Source organism: Cupressus sempervirens, chromosome 4, assembly GCF_028749045.1.
Source record: "Cupressus sempervirens isolate cs-2001-9-10 chromosome 4, ASM2874904v1, whole genome shotgun sequence".
NCBI classification, from domain to species: domain Eukaryota; kingdom Viridiplantae; phylum Streptophyta; class Pinopsida; order Cupressales; family Cupressaceae; genus Cupressus; species Cupressus sempervirens.
In genome coordinates, this window is record NC_143121.1 from 516,946,109 (window position 1) to 516,964,178 (window position 18,070).

The 18,070-nt window shown below is 38.8% G+C and overlaps 1 protein-coding gene across 2 annotated transcripts in view; it reads left to right on the forward strand.

The window, feature by feature from the left end:
* ENA (DnaJ/Hsp40 cysteine-rich domain superfamily protein) overlaps positions 1-17,867 on the forward strand; it is a 55,865-nt gene extending 37,998 nt beyond the window's left edge. Inside the window, exons 2-4 of one of the 2 annotated variants that reach the window (XM_089825743.1) lie at positions 9,740-9,836; positions 17,247-17,301; positions 17,484-17,867. In XM_089825743.1, coding sequence (XP_089681869.1) covers positions 9,740-9,836; positions 17,247-17,301; positions 17,484-17,508 — 177 coding nt within the window. In that variant the 3' untranslated portion in view covers positions 17,509-17,867. Of the gene's footprint in view, positions 1-9,739; positions 9,837-17,246; positions 17,302-17,427 lie in introns of both variants that reach the window. The other variant, XM_089825742.1, reaches the window with a different exon arrangement.
* The last annotated feature ends 203 nt before the right edge of the window (positions 17,868-18,070 follow it).

Consider the following 18,070-nt stretch of genomic DNA (forward strand, 5'->3'; position numbering starts at 1 on the left):
ATATTACATCCGAATCCAATGATCATCGCCTTAATAATGGAAACGAGGCTTTGAGCGGAATCTAGTAAGTGATTTGGTCAATGGTATCTCTTCCACTGCTTGCTGCTATGGATTTGGATCTTTACCAGTGGTGGAATTGGATGACACATAGTAGGGGTTGGAGTAGGGAACTAAAGTCTATCTATAAGTCTCAGTGGCAACACAAGTAGTAGGCACAAGTAGGAGCAGTTCATGCTTTAGTTGATCCCGAACTACCATCAGTAGGACCATACATCGCCTGACCTTCCGACACTATCCTTCACCCCCCAGGTGACAAAGCTGCCCTAACTTTCTTTTCTTGCTTGGGTATCTTGCTTTCTCCGGGGGAAGGGTACTGTTGCATTTGGTAGAGGTGCATCTTTTTTTCTACGACATTTCTCGACTCCTTGTCCAAGGTATACACACAAATGGCCCACCACACAAAATATGAACTATTCCTTTCTACATCATAACCCACACATTTCCAATGGAATGCACTACCTCGTGGAAGGAATCTTATTGTTTACAATATTAGTATACTTCCACAAAGAAGAATTAGAATGGGGTTCTGATTTTTTGTTTGGTATTGCCTATTGAGGAAGAGGTAGATGACATTGCAGTTTCTTTCCTATGGCAAAAAATTGTATACATATTCGATATAAAAGCAAGATAATGTTTTTTTTGGGAAAAACATTGATAGATCTTATGTATAATGAAAGAGAAATTAAAAAAAAAAAGCTTAAACAAAAAAAAGCGAATGGAACAAAAACTTACCTCTTCCACTCATTGTAAGCTTGCATAGTTGTAGGGATGAAGCACAAACACTTGAAGGTCCACAAATCAATCTTCCAACTCCTTGCATAACCAAACTCTTGCTCAACCACCTATTTGCTCTTGCTCAAGACAAAATAACCTATTTGCACACCACAAATGAGAATGAGAAGTCAAAATAAGCCTTTTAAATCCACATTTTAGGGTTGTGGGTGTCAAAATATTATAAAATTACAAAAAACCACTAAAACACCACCCACCGGCCCCAATTCGACCAAGTTCGATTGTGGTTCGATGGTTTAATGGCTGGTTTGCCTAGGTTCAAATGGCTTGTGGCCTGGTTCGAACTTGCTTGTCATGGATCGAACCTTGTCTAGACCCATAGATGTACCAGACTAGGACCATGGACCAGTTCAAGTTGTGCCTGGTTCGGGGTCCCAAATAGTCAAATTTGACATCCTAGCACAAAATCGAGAAGATCTTTCTCTGAAAAATATGAACAAAAACCTGAAATTGAAAGCTCAAATGCAACCTCTGAAATACTTCACCTAAATATGCAATTAATGGTTTAAATGCAATCTCTGATCAACGCTACACGTAATGGTATCCTTGGATGATCTCTCACACTTGCAGATACATGAATCTAAGAGAGATCTCGTTCTCAAAGGTTGAAATTCTCTAGAAACCCTTGTTACCCCTTGTTTCTCCTCAAGCTCCCATTTTGTTTGTTCAAGAATAATAATTAACAGCTCTCTAAATTCTTTTGCATTCTTCTCAAAACCATGCACCGATCATGAAGTTGACTCTATTAATTTCTCCAAAGTGGGTGCCATTTTTGTTAATTTACGTGACTTTCTAAAGTGACTATTATTATTATTTTTAAGTAACTTCATAATTTATTTTCAAAGACACTTTATAGTAAAGAACTTTAAATTAATATAAATAAAACATTAAGTTCAACTTTTAATATTCAAATATTTATTTACAATCTTCTCCTGGCACTAAAACTGATAGAGAATGCTAAATCTGTGGTCCATTGGTAATCCCTAAAAATGGCAATACGTCCTAAAAAATAGTTTGTTGGCTCTGAGCACCCCAAACACCACAAATGACCTCCTGCAAAATCCATCACCAGTTCTTGGATGGGTTCCTTATTTACTGTATTAGCCGAAGGAACCATTGCTGATAGGCTATGCCTACTAAAAATAGAAAGTTTCGAGTAAGAGGACATTACAAAATTCATCATGGCACAAATTCACAATGATAGAGCTAATTCAAATAGAAATCAAGGTGTCAAATGGACAAGGAAACAATGCTTGATACTTAATATTTTTTCGTTAACTATTTCATGTTACCACCTAGGAAGAAGATGGACAAAACAACCATTTAGGCACCATTTTAGACTGGAGCAGTCGCTAAGGAATTTCACATTCTTACACCTAACCAACTCACTTCGAAATTTGATGCCAAGCCAATTGTTTTGAAGCAAAAAGCAGCGAATCATGTCCTATTTAGGAGAAAACAAAATATTGATATCACCTTGGATCTTTGGTCTTTGTTCTCTTCCAACCCAGTTTGTAGCAATTTGTGAGAGGATCAAGCACAAGATAAAAATTTTGGTTGATCTCTCCAAAGTAATGTCGAGAAAAGGAATATCATTTCGTCACTAAACCATTCAAAAAATTTCATTATCGTGTCCTAGATTGAGGTGATCCATGGCAACAGAATCATTTACAGTCAATATTTTTTACAACCCAACCCCATCCTAGTGGTAGTATCTCTATAGGAGCAAGGAGTTATTAAAAACAAGAAAATCAAAAGGCATGCCATAGAGAGAAGGGAGCTAAAACAAAGTAGGAGAAAAGGCTAAAATTGTAGGAGACTAAACATCATACACGAATCATGCCTAAACTACGAAAATAGCACTCAAAATTAGCTAAGAAGAGATAGGGATGTTGGCTGCAGCTGAGCTAGGTGGTTACGTGGCACCAATCAGACCCTGAACGATCTTGTTTGTTTTGCCTTCAAAAGTTATCTATTAGTCTTGTGTGGCGATGGTCACTTAAACATTTAAACACTGGTTTTTGGAATTAAGAAAAATGATTGCAGGTTACAAGTATGAACATATCACCCACGCTTATAGAAAATTTAAGTAAGATCGAAGAGACAGTAGAAATAGACTAGGTTTGATTGAAGTTTTAGATTACTGAAACAGATTGGAGTTTTCTTATCTGTTATACGCTGGGAGGAAAATAGAAATAAGGAGTAACATAGTCCCCACATGAATAAATCAAGCCTTGGAGATGATGAACCACGCGACTGAACAACGCAACTACATCCCACGACTGCTTCTGCAATTGTGCTTGAAGTTTCTCGTAATTGCATTGCATGTGTAAGCTCCCTCGAATGCTTCTGGTGACTGAACCACAGTGATCGGGTGATCAATTGATGGTTGACGTTCAGTTATGACTTTGCTTTTGTGACTATCTTCGTGTTCGTTCTTGCGACATTTGGCTGACTTGGCATGGCTCCCGTGTTAAATTGAGAGTGCCTTTCTAGAGGAGGTTGTTGTTGCTCCTGCGTTTGCTTTCCTAGTTCTCCCGTCGTTACCTCTTCTCCATTACTGCCTATTCTGCTCTGCTCCGGTTGCTTTGGTCTTTTTCTATGGTTTTCTGGGGTTTTTTGGCTCTTGTGACTGTAGACTGTTGACATGATCGTCTTTGGCTTTTTTTGGCTTCATCAACTACTTTCACTGGTTCTGTGTTTTATTTGGCTTTGTCATGTACTGCTTCACCGACTGGGTGGTAGTTTTTGTGCTGTGGTTCGCTCTGCTGCGAGTGTGGTGGTTCTGCTGTGAAAGTTACTGTGCTTTGCTCTTTTTCTGAACTGGTGTTACCATGTCTGTTTCCAACATGACTAGAACTGGTGATCTACATTGTGACTCCATTCCTTTGCTCATCTTTCAGAGACTGAAATCCATTGATTCCACTCTCCATGACCTGCTGGATAGACTTGCAAAGCTCGAGATGGACAATGCTGGTCTATTTGCGTTTGTTGCAAACATGTCCACCATAGTTTCAAATCTGATCTCTAAGAACGTTGCACTCCACTTACTTGTTTACAGTAACATTTCACACAACACCTCCAAAGACTCCAAAACTTTAAAACTCAAGGCCAAAAAACAGAGTTGTTATCTTCCCATGATAACCTCCTCATTGAAACAGATAAAAAATTAGTCATGGATCTCGGTTTGCAACAACACCACTAGACCCCCTTTCGTGGGTGTCAAGGAGCTTGTTCAGGCCAAGTTTGCTGACGAGTGAGTTAGATAGGCCCATGAACTCAATCTGCGAGTTCAGGGCCTTCCTCATTCCTCCATCCACCCTTTTCTTGTGGGTTACTCCTTTCTCAATGATCGCTTGGGTCTTATAGATATTACACTAGATAGGGCATGGGGTGGTCTCGACGACACCCTCTTTCTTAGTTTTCATTCACTTGTCGATGGTTTACAGGATCTTAGGACAAAGAGGAATCTTTTCTCTCTTCCCACTAAGATATACTTAGATGAGGATCTCAATAAATCGCAAGTGGCTAAGTTGAAACACTCTCGGGGGCTTGTTGCAGAGGCTAAGCGCAATGGGAAGTGGACGGTTATCAGGAACCTTAGGGCTGTTATTCGGGATTCATCTCCACCTGGGTGGGAATTGAGGGGGTCCACTAGGGCCAAATGACACTCATGACAATAGTTGGATATGTCAGAGCATGTCAACTGCTGGAATGGTAATGGCACTTTATGGTCCTTGCCGAGTCTTTTTTAGGATGCTCTTGGTTTTGCCAACATTCTCCTTGTCACAAAGACACATGAGAGCCCCATTCGTCCTCTTTCAGGCATCTCTAGCTATTAGTGGTTGTTGATTTTTAGGGAGGAGGTCAGGAGTTCCATTGGGGATAGGGGGTTTGGTGGGGTTGTGTATTTGGTCAGGGATCACGTCTTCTTTACTATTTTTGTGTTTCACTTTGACATTTTTGCGAGATTCATGTGGCTCTGCATTGGTTGAACGATGTCACATGATAGGGATATCTACATCGCAATTTTTTGTTCCCCACCGACATCCTATAATTGTGTAGTTCATAGTATGAATAGGTGAATCTTACGAGAACCTCATGCACATTACTAGACTCTCGGCCATGGGTGACATCATCATTTTGGGTGACTATAACGCATGGACCAGACTTTCAAACCCCCTCTATAATTGTGGGCTTGATCCAATTGGTATGTCCAAATTGAACCTTGACATTCTAGGGTTGCAGTGCTTTTTTAGAGGACAATTAGGGACCCCTCACTAGCTATGACTGCCATCATGCAGCTATGCGAGTCCTCGAACTTGGTGATCCTGAATGGGCTTTCCTACTTTCCTAGGTCCAATCTTTTCACTAGCTGGCCCCATTGCATCAATACAAGCATTGTTGATTATGCTCTCTCTAGTGCTTCTTGCATCCCGTTCATCAACCGCTTCACCATCTCTTGCCTCTCCTTAGCCAATCACACTCTCCTTAGCCACACCCTCAGGGCCCCCTCCTCCCTCTCCCTACCCTTTACCCCCTCACGCGGCTACCACCCCCCCTCCTCCACCTGCACCTCCTTTAGCTTCACTGATAGCTATCATGACCTCTTTGTCCATCACCTTAGACAACTTCTTCCCCATGATTCATCTATTGATGCAAGGGATGCTCCCTTCATGTTTGCTCTACTTGTGTTTGCGCTTTGGGAGTCTTCTCTTCTCTTGATTCCACACCGTACCTCCTCCCTCACCCATCATCCCAAGTGTAGGGGTTCTTGCCTCATGAACTAGTGGTTTGACGAGGACTGCAAGTCCTTTCACTACTCATTTCGCATGACTTTCACCATCCTTTCCCCCTCTTTCATCCAACTGAGACTTGCTTATCACTGCCTTCTTCGTCACAAGAAGCGGACTTACTCCTTGTTGTAGTGTAGATCCCTTTGTGCCTCCCTCGTGTAGTTCTTGAAGCTCTTTTGGTGTACCTTGTTCCCTTACCACCCTCCTCAGCCCTCCACTTTGGACCACCACTCTCTTTTTTCTCACACCTCCACTCTCTATGATATCCTCGGCTAATCCCCCATCCATCTCATCCCTTTGCCTCATTGCCACCTCTTTACTTTCTCCAATAGCAATGAGGTTGTTAGACGCATGAACAATAGTAGGACATGGATGAGGAAGGGTTCCATGCAGAATTCTTTAAGCTTGGTATTACAGTTGTGGGCTCCTTTCTCACAATGCTTTTTAACAATGGTTTGTACAGGCTTTCTTGACTCTTGGCTTTGGCACATTATCTATTTGATTCATAAGTTTGGGTCAGTTTTGAACCTCAACAACTATAAGACCATCATGGTTGGGCATGTGTTTTCCAAACTCTTTGCCACCGTGTTGAACACTATCTTATCCAAGGAGCTTGACCGAAGACATTATGGGGCTATGAGGCAAGCTGGTTTTCATACTGATTTTCAGACCATGGACCACGTTCTTACTCTGCAAACTATCATTGAGGAGGCTCAACACTGCTCGGTGAAAGTCTACAATTGTTTTGTAAACTTTCGCAAGGCCTTCAATTTTGTTCCTCGAGCGGGTATCTTCTAGAGACTTATAGCCATTGGGATTTTTGGGACCCTCTTGACAACTATCATGAGGTTGTATGAGTGTTGTGGTCAAATTCAAGACCCCGCAGGGACTTGTGGATCCTATATAGAGCATCATTAGGGTGAAACAGGGTTGTCCTTTCACGAACACTTTTTGATATTTACTTTGACGCACTTGAGGCTTTCCTTTAGGACTTCTTGTTGCTTGGTGATACTTACACTAGGTTTTGATCTCCATATTATTTGCTGATGATGTGGCTCATTAGCTTCTTCTCTTGCGGGGCTACAATGGCTTCTTGATGGGTTGGCCTCCTTCTGTGACTTACGATAGCTAGTTGTGAACATTTTCAACTGCTTGAAGACCTCACATCTTCACTACTACTTTTAGGGCCTGTTTGGTGAGCGGAATACGAATACATATTCTGGAATAGAATGTATTCCTGTTCTCCATTTGGTTCAGCCAATATTTGATGGGAATTCGTGGACCTGAAAATTTATGTTTTCTAAAATTAAAAAAATGGAATAGGAATACGTATTCCAATACCACCTATTTTGGTGGAATTGCAAAACTCCATTTTTGGGCCAAAAATGGAATACGTATTCCATTTTTACTTCGTATTCCAATCCCGTTTTGATGCATCCAAACAAGGAATTCGAAATTTTTGGAATACGTATTCCAGAATACATATTCCTATTCCGCTCACCAAACGGGCCCTTAGGGTGTAGAGGTTGAGATCACATCCTCTTATACTTGGAGGTTAAGTTCTTCGGACCCAGTTTCAGCTTGAGATCTGCCATGTAGCCCCAGGTTAGCAAGGGGCTTGGTTCCCTGGCTATGCTTCAGAGATAGTGCTTCAGTGACCACTTCCAAGACATCACGACCAAGATGTTCCTCTTGGACTCTTTGGTCAGTGCAAACATCCTCTATGGGTCTATTGTTTGGGGGCTCTCTCTTGGAGTCCGACTAGGTTTTGGTCAAGAGAGTTGAGAACCTTTTTCTCTGGTGCATCATCAAATGTCATCATTCCATCACCCACACTATCATTTTGGCCAAGTTTGAGGCACCCTTTCAAGTTGGGGACCATCTTTCACTTGGTTTGGTTTCTTCATCAGCTTCGGAGTTTTGTAGACTCTACTGCTAGTCATCACAAATATTCTTACCTGGCCTGTTGTTCTTATGAGGCGGTTGTAGGCTCTGATCCCGATAGAAGAGCTTGTTGCTAGTTCGCTCAGGCTTCTGCCCTCCTTGGTTTGACAGGGATTGTGATGGATTGCCTTTCCCCCATCCAATTTTCTCTAGATGCCCCTGCTCACCTCCTTCCCCCTCAACAAGAGTCGAATGAGCATGTTAGTGTTGACATCTGCATATAGTATATTATCATGACTTGGAGTAACTCTCCGAGGGGGCTCCGCTCGAGGATGGCTTTCTACGTTAAGCACTACATGGATATCTAGGATAAGATCATTATGCACCCTTGGTACCTTACCCATTGCTAGACTCGTGCCCTTCGCATCTCCTCGAGATCTTTTAGGATGGGCTCTCATCGGCTATGTATCCAAACTGAGCACCAGATTGACAGAGAGGACATGACTAATCGCTTTGGCCCCCTTGGGGAGGTGGAATTCGAGATCCACGTTGTTTTCCATTGTCTCACTACTACGAGATCAGGGGGAGGTTCTACTACCTGTTCAAAGATTACATGCCCCTCTTCATTTTCTCTACATTTTTCAGAAATACAGACCAGCAGTGCCTTGCACTTTACATCTAGGAAGCCTTGCGGCTTCGTGATCACACTCTATAGCTCTTGTTCCATTTGAGGAAGACTTCTAACCAGCTCATCACCTCCTTCATGCCTGTGCCTCCCACCTAGGGGATGAAGCGGTCTCTCAGCCCTCCCTCGGGTCACATCAGATCCATGAGACCTTGTAGGGGTCACTCAGCAACATCACTTTATCTCTAGCAGCTCTAAGAGACAACGGCCTGGGGTACACCCTTGCCCTGGACTGTATCCGTTGGTTCTTGATTACTTCTCATCTGTGAGGAGTATTTAGTTTTTGATTTTCTTCTTCCTTTTCTTGTTCTTTTGCTTGCTTGTTCTTGTTCTTTCCTCGGACACCATTTGGTGCTCCCTTTGCTAGTGTTTGGCTGCTTGTACTCTTCCAGTCCCTTAGATCCTTGTTGGTCTCTTATTGGACATTAATAAATTATCTTATCAATTTATTTGGGCAATTGAGGTTGGACCACAATATCAAATCTCAAATCTCAGGTGGCATATCAGGCACCCCTGTGTTCAGCATGTCACCCAATTGTGACGTTTTGAAAGTCATAGTCTAATATTGTACTGTCAAGAATATTTCTCAGCCTTTTTATTAGAACTCTTTTTGGAATAGCTATTTTTGGGTTCTTTCTGATTCAGGAAAAGTCATAAAATCTAGATGATTTGTTCATCCTCTTAACATGCTACAATGAACAAGTGATATATCAAATTCACATTTATGGGGAAAATTTGTGCCAATGATGAAGGGTTCCTGTAGTGGCCACTTACATCTCTTTTATGTTTGACAACTTCTTATCAAAGTTATGCTTTAATATTCATTCTTTGACCTGCTGTAGAGAGATCTTTTTACTTGCATGGTTCTGAATTTAACGGTGGGAATTGTACTATAGTTATTATTTAAGTGTTGCATAAATAGTTTGGAGGTTTCTACACGGAACTGCACCTAAATGCCTTAAACCTTTTCAATCTTTAGGTTGAAGTTGATTGATAATATACTATGTTTTTCATACATTGAAAGTTTGTCCTCTAAAATTTTCTAGAGTATCCATTTCTCCTAAAAAATACTGAACATGTTGTTTGGATGTGATTGAATGCGCAGAGGCTTATTACAAAGTTACATAGTCAAACCCTCTGCACTATTGAATTGCATAACAGTTGGTATTTTGCATTACTTGTTAATTTAGTCTGTCCATTGACACTGAGAGTAAATTTTTTCTATTAAAACTGCTATATAGAAAATCCCTCTGAGAACTGTTTTTTGGAGGTGTAATTTGGGTCCCCTTTAACATACATTACTCTTTTTCATGGACAAAATGAATTAAAATGAGAGGTCAAATATATCCATATCACTCATAATCATACTTCATTTTTGTTTTCAAGAGATTAATTAAGAACTTCCTATCCAAAATCTGTTAACTATGCATTTTAGTTGGAAAGCCCATTCAATTTAGGAAATATGGGTTTATGCTTCATGCAGATTTCTGATTCTATGATGAATTGGGTATTCTTTGTACAGTCAAATGTCAGGAAGGAAAGAAGAAGGAAGCCGGATCCTCCTTGCATCACATGTAAAGGATCAGCAAAAATAAGTTGCAGCAAATGCCACGGAAGAGGTCTCTCTGTCTTCCCTGGAATGGACACATGGTTTAAGATGGAAAATGAAATTTAGTGTGTTCTACAAATAACAGTTTAAGATGATTGACCAGGAAGGGACACCATACTCATGCTGCGTATTTTTAATTATTCTCGTGTTCATTCAAATTGATTCATTTGTTCTGTTCACATGAGCATAGCTGTTCCAACATGCTTGCATTTCTTATAAGTATCAACATCTTGGAAAAAATTAGATGGATTTGAGTACTGAACTTAAAGGATTATTTATATATTGTCATTGATGCTGCATTAACATAGGCAGTGCTCCATTTTGTGTGTGTGTGGTGGGAAATTAAGGATTTTGAGTTTCGCTTTTGTTTTGATGTATGCAGCCATTCTTTCCATGCTTTGAGTTGTGCAGCCTGAAGTCCTTTTGTAATGCTCGGACTCCAGCTGCCATTGATTCCATTCATCCTAAGGCTTGTAAGAAGGTAAGATCATTTTTCTCTTTGGTACCAAATCTTACCAATTATCCATCTCAAAAAGATCTAATGGTCCACGGGGATTGTGAAGGGAGACCTAGCTTTGTCTCCCAGCTATTGCCTTTGGTTAGTTTTGTTGAGTTGTGGGCTCCCATTGACAATTGTTTAGTCCACACGATGCATAATGATGGGAAAAAAAGGCTAATCATATGGCATTGTGATTGGTTGGTGAGAGCTGAAGGCAAGTGAGGCATTTTGTTGGTTCACACTCCTTTGCTTGTTAGATCTTGTGATCCAACAGTCTATGGGAGCAGAGTTAAACAAAAGGGGAAAAGTGTTATTTGAAGATTTGCTATCTTATTGAGCTTAATCAATGGTCCACAATCCTTAAGTCGGAATATAATTTCAATAGAGTAAGGAGCATAGTGGAGGAATTGACCAAACTATTGACTTGCAATCCTTCAATAGTACATGCCAAGGATGGCTCGAATGCTGCAGAAGTTGAGGCCTGATCAAAGTCTAAAGATCAAATCTCTTTTGATGCATTCAAAGCTCAACCACTCTTTACAGGTCGAAGACATGTAGCTCAGCCTTTTTGCAAATCCTGTACATGTGGCCATTTCTTTGCAGGTGGTCAAGTGCACCCAATTAGAGATATTTTCTAGGTCAAATCTCCAATTGCTTAAGATTTCTGGAGAAAACAAATTCGTGCAGTTGACAGAATGTTGAAATTTTCAGTTTGTTTGGCCTTCTTGTCTCCCTTTCCTGTATAAAGAAGAGCTTCTTGATTTTTTTCATGATGGAATGTTGCATTATTTGTTCTTAGTAGTTGCATTGTTTGAAAATTTCTTCCACATCTTTTGGGTAATCCTTTAAGAACTTAAGTCTATAAATTTGACCTTGTTCGTGTTTTCATGGCTTCAAGTCTTTTTCTTGTATATAGATTTATATCATTTCCAGAATATTAACATGAGAAGTTGTGGCAATTTCATTTGTCTTTCTTCTATGTGGTGTGAATGAATGTATGTTTACTATATTACTGGTAATGTGCCTTTTTACTGTCTGTAGACTATTTTTTCATTTGCCTATGGATAGAAATATTTTAATCTTGGTGCATTGCCTTTCTTAGGAGTAATTTATTTCTTATGTTTCCCTTTTATCTTCCTAGAAAACTGTGAATCAACATATGGTTTCTCTAAGACACTTCCCAAGTTGGAGTAAAATGTATTTTGTACCTCCTGTACCTCTTGTAGTATGTGACCTCATTCTTGATGTTGCATTTAGATTTCTTTCTCATAGGAGAAGATGCAATCAAACTTCATGAGCACCTCTTGGAAGTTTTTAATTAAGATAAAAAGCGGGTTTTGGAAGGGACCTGAACCCATTTACAATAACAATGCTGAGGCACAAAAGAAATGGATCCCATGAAACATGGGACTAACAAAAAAGACCAAAGGCCAACAGGAACAGCAATCAATAAGAAAAATAATAGATAATAGATGAGAGAGAGAGAGAGAAAGAGGGAGAGAGGGTAGGTACCCAAGTCTATTTAGGACTCGTTAACTTCTCAAGACTCTAAGCTAATGCCACTCTTTAGTTATGAAAGTGACATAGTCTTGAGACAAACTTTCTAGAATGTCATCATCCAAGTCATGATACCAAGCATGGGGTTCAAGGATTTATTCCTAGTCTTGTTGGATTATCCATCTACACCTGCCTTTATTTTTTTCTCTTTCGTAGTTTAGTTTGAAGGACAAATAGGCTGGTTTCAAAAAAAAAAATTGTCGTGTTTTCACTGAATGCAAGATTGCTCTACAATCATCTTGATTTTCTAGAGCACACTCAACCTTTAATTGAGACTTAACTATGTTTACTCCATCCCTTACATCTTGAACTAAAGCTACCTTGCTACTATCACCTTCAATATCGTCCTTGTGTTGAGCAGTTTGAATGCCCTCCATTTCGATTTTTTGATTCTAGAGCTGCCAAAGAAACCACTTCAGGATGTTATTTCGGAGGTCAAAACATTGTCAAGGATTTGAATCCTTTCTTTGAGATCTACACCATTTTGACCGTAGGGTTTTCCACTAAAATTACTAACATTTTTCTCAAATAGAGTCTTCCTAGGAGCATCATTTTGCTTCACGAGTGTTTTGGAGGCCAGTTGGTCATCAAGCATGGGTCATCATCCAAGCTAGAAGATGGCCCTGATGGAACTCTAAAATTTAGAGTCCCAAATATCAGGAGAATCTTCATATGTGACTGTGTAAATCCTCATCTTCAAACCTGTTCCCGTCATTCTAAATCTTAGAAGCCAATTTCATGCGTGCACTCAGTGGTAAATTTTCTGATCTTACCCACTACTTATATTCAAACAATATGCATCAAAACATTAAAAGTCACGATCAAGAGAATTTGAGAAGCAGGAAAGATGCTTGAAAATGTATTGCAGCAAAGCTTACTGACACCACATGAGGAGACAACAGTTCAAGAGATATAAATAAATGAATGCACATAACAGAGATGAAACTAAGTTCCATTCTGCTGGCACCAAGATAAAAGTGTTAAAACAGGTTATGGGTATCATCCAAAGCATAAAGTGAGGGGACTCTATTTGACCATACTATTGATGAAAGCGTACACCAGGTACATAAATTATGCACGGTCCCAAAGAGCCCGTGGAAAATGGGAGCCAAGGAACAAGGTTATCACTGTGAGCTGCACTATTGAACCAGTAGCAAGGAGCAATACCCAGCATCGATAGCAGGGAGTAATTGAAAAAGGACTGTTGAATATATACAAGATAAAATATAGAAATACATCGATTCATTAAAAACAAAGATGAAGAACCTGTCCATTATTCAAACAGCGAATATAACCCAGGTGACTAAAGCATGCGAGCATCTGAAGTTGTTTCATCCTTATCTATAGAGTCACAATGCTCTGTACGTATCGTGCACACCATAGGCATCTATGATGACAATTCGATCGATCTACAGAACTATACGATGTAAAATTTACAGGAGAATACCGTATGCATTCAGACTAAAGATAACGGACTTGCAGAGGAAGGATCGAAATCATGTTTCAAAATTGCTATTTAATAGCCTACGCCAGAATTAAAAGATACACGCACATAAATGCAGGCACCACTGCTGTTGCGAACAACTCCAAAAAAATCATGGGAATGAATGCGGAGCACCACAGGCCATGCACACGCAGGTGGAATCACAACTAGTAAAGATGAGAATCCATCGGGCAAGGAATATGAGATTGACAGAAGGTTGAAGTGACGAAGAGCAATTCTGTGGAGTGGGAAGAACAACATCCATTAATCCAATTAATTCCACTGGAGCATAGATAAAGGATATATTGTTTTTAAAGATGTATCGTTAGCGCTGGCACACCAAAACGCAATAAAACTCGAGACGTGAAGATACATTTTTTTGGTATACACACATATCGCGACTTTGAGAAAACTGAAATTCAAATGATGTGAATGGACAAAAATAAAAAATAAAAATAAATACAAATACTGTAAAGCGGTGTATGGTATGGGTAATAAAAATTATTATCACATGGATTAGTGTAACATAAGCCACGCAAGTTCCAAAACATGCAGATATATTGATTTGTGAGATTAAGCATACTCCAAGTGTTTAAAGCTTCTAAAAACAGAACGGTGATACTAAGAAGATAATTTCAAATTGGAAAGGTGCGACTAAGTTATGGAGAAACACAACTTTTCTATTTGGAAAGTTGTGACTTTAAGAAGATATAAATAATTGAAGTGAGAGGGAAACAAGAGAAGTAACAAGACGTATTCGATTTTACGTCAATGAGATATATTCAGATTTTGTAAGGAGTATTGCATATTATAAAATATGGCTTTTAATATGAATTGATATATATATTCAATGATAAATAAAAGATTTCTATTTGTTTTTATTTAATGCAAAGAGATTAAAATTACGATTTGGATTCGCCCTTCATGATCACTAAGAAGATTATTAAATTATTCTGCCAAAGCTTTTTAATTGGGTATCTTCCGCATTCTATGTTCAACAAACAAGGATGGTGTGAACTATACATACGTTTCCTCATCTCTAGCTAATTGTACTTCCCACCTAAGAAGTTAATTCCTTTTGGCTAACATAGAATTGCATATTAAATTTATCTCTTGCAGAGCACAAGAGTAATTAATGATATTTATCTCATAATCCTTGTTGTAGTTGATTCTATTGCCCGGATAAGTAGAGGCACTGATCTTTTAAAATCATTGAAATATAGTTGTTGAATTTATAGCTGAAGTCAGTAATCTATATACTAACTTCTTGCAAGCATCAAATCAATTATTGATAACCTTGTATAAACATTCAACCATTTCAAGCAATCATATAACAACATATTGATCGAGTTCAAGGGCCTTTGCCAACCTAAAAATTCACAAACATTTAAATTCTCTATAGAAAAGTTTTGAACCAAGTGATCAGGTTTGAAGTGAAGGTCTACCCGCCTAGGTGTAGCGAAGCCTAAAGTGCATGGGAATTTGGCTTATTCCCGTTCGTTGGCTAAGATTGATTGAGGAATCCTATTGGAGAATTGACAAAGCTCTTGGATTTCGAATCTGTGGTTTTGGGAACCAACAAGCCCTTCTAGCTTGACACTTTTTCTTTTTTCTCTCCCTAGAGAAAGAATACGAGAGGATTAACACTCTTGGAAGCCTTGGACACCAAAAATTCATTAGCTCCTAGCACAATCTTTACTCTTTGGTTTAGTGGCTGCATGTGGACCTTGTGTTAGGGTTATCAGTGACATGGTGAAATACGACAAGTGGGAAATCTTAACTGCTGGTGAAAGGGGTGTTTGAGTCTTGAACAAAAGGGAACCATCAATGGTGTGAGGAATAGGGGTCAAGTACTTTTAGGAGACAATTTGGAGGGCTTGACAAATGTGGGATACAAGGTAGGGATTGAAATCTTTAAAAACTCAAACTTATACAAATGATAAATTAGCCCTTGATGAATAGAGACATATTAGCCTTGCCCAATAAGTAATTACACATTAACCACTGATTGCTCCAAAGAGCTTAAAATAAAAAAGGAAAGCTCATTCTAAACCTATTTCTAAGGTGACAAGTCGTATGAATAAACTCTCTTGTACCTTCTGTCCAAATTATCTGATGAAGACACCTACTTAGTTCCATGGTTTGGAAAGTTCGCCCTTGCTAAAACCAGTCTGAATTCTATTGATCTTTCTTCCTTTCAAAGATTGATTTAGTGGTCTTCTTGGTCTTCTGAAACCTTAGTCCTTTTGTTTGAAGACCTGTAGTTTGAGCTATCAACTCCTTAGTAATGGAGAAGGAGACCCCCTAACATTGACTATTCTTGTCTTTGAGGACATGGCAAACTAATTAGACGTGGTCAAATCTGTCCATGGCTTTCAAATAACAAGGCAAGCTACCCCTTCTTAAGTTAGATTTGGTGGTATTCTTGTGTGTAACTTCACAAGAGAAAGGTTCAATTCTGAGTCTATTGCCACCTATACTCATAAGTTCTCTTGAAACAATATTAATGTTACCAACCTAAACTTCAGAAATCAGACAGAAGACAGATCAATACTTTGTAAGAGAGTTGTCGAAACCCTATAATTCAATCTTCTCATGATTATCAATAAAATTTCCTTGGTACTTGCTATAGCCTTGGCTTGTGACAAACCATCTCTGCCTCACACAAAATGCCAATTGACATCATGATTTATTGTCCTGTTCATGTCTAATGAAATAGTGACGTAAGGGGCTCAATTTGTTGAAGCATTGGATTTATTGATGATTTTCAGTGAGTATTGCAACTGAAATGTTTCTGGGCGACTGTATGGTGATTGTCTTTATCTGGAAGGATGCATAAGTGCCCTACTGCTGTTTAAAGTGGGTGATACTAAGTTCTTAAGGTGATGCATTGCTTCATTTCACATACTGTCCATAATAGAGGACATTTCCAGATCTGTTAATCTTCTAGAAGCTGATCAGAAGGTACCCTTCAATGTTCTAATTCATTTGACTGGCAAGTCATTTTATTTGTAATTATCAAAATGAGAACAATTACTTTCCAAGCATTTCAATGGCACGATGAGTTGTTTGTAAAACTATCTCTGTTCAAAATTCGTGAGTATTAAACTTATCCAATTTGGTCAAGAAGACTTTCATTGGCCAAGTTAAAAAAATAAATTTGGGGATAGGCACTACAAGCCTTTTATTCTATTTTTTTCCCCTTACATACCCGCTTATCGTTGTAGCTATTTTATAATGAAGACCACACCCAGATTTATTTTTTTCTCAGATTTTCCTTATCTGAGATACTCAAAGCTCAGATTGCCAAGGTCTAAAGGACCCTTTCTTTCATGAGGAGTGATGATAAGATGAAGCACGTAGGTAAAGATTTGTGTGAGTGCTCTTATTATAGAACCAGAGAGCAAGTGAACCATCTTCTTTTCTCTCAATAAAAAATAGAACATATAAGGTAACCTCCAGCTTCCATTTTTCCTTTGTCAATCAAATGTTATTAAACAGGCTATTCAATTGTGCGTGGAATTCTGCCTGCTCCTTTAGTTGCTTTTTAGAATTTGAGGCAGTTGCTTCCTATCATAGCTACATTAAAAGTGATGCCTAACAGATTATTTATCAAACCTTCTGCAACTGTTTAAGAAAAGTCTCATTGATTGATAGACTAGGATAACTGTGCTGTGATTTGGATTAACTCAATGAATGCTCATTTCCATAGATTCTCTTACATAGTTTATTTTTCAGAAGCATTTTATTGGTGTCAGTTGCAAGATTTTTTTGTTTGTTGATTTAGGTAAATTGAAGTGTTGATTGTGTGATTGTCATAAAAAATTTTAGTAGCTCAAGCTTTCTGATCATATTATTGTTCTTGTGGATGTATGGTACAGGCCGTGAAAATCTCGTACATCTTGCTATGCTTCCTAAAGGCGAATGGCCAAAATGGTAAGCAATCAATCTTATACTCTATAATATATATGTTGTTTCTGTAAATTCTACAGAATTATCAGCCTTCATTCTGCCCTTAACAAAGTTAATTATTCTTATAGTATCAAAATTATCTGCAAGCAGGTGTAAAAACTGTGGTGGAAGTGGTTTGATTTACTGTTTCCGTTGCCGGGGCACAGGGAAGTACAGAGGAGGACTATTTGAATTTCCAATGACAGATGCAGGGATTTCCAACAATGAGGCTTTGGAAAAACTAGTAGACATCAGGAGGGAACTGTAGGTGAATCATGAAGAAATATAAAAACAGCCAGCAGAACTGTAATCTTAAGATGCAGAAAATCCATTATAAAATAGGTATATCAATGGGTTATTTTTTGTTGAGTTGTATTATACATATGCACAAAAATTTGGCAACGTTGAATCCAGCCAATCACCAGTTTCATGAGTTTTACATCATATATATAACATCATAAATTATTTGTCCGAAAAACATTATTACCTCAAGCGATGTTTGTTGCTACTATAGTCTATTTTATCTGTCATAAGATCCACTTGGTTGTTAAGCTTCGTCTTCATTTTTCCACTTTTTGACTGGTTTTGGAATATTATATCTTGCATGTACTTCCTCAGTCTGTTCAACTTTGCTTGTACTTGTTTGTTCAAGGGGTCTGCTGGTTTTATGATCTCAACATCATAAATTATTTGTCCGAAAAATATTATTCCCACAAGCAATGTTTGTTGCTACTATAGTCTATTTTATCTGTCA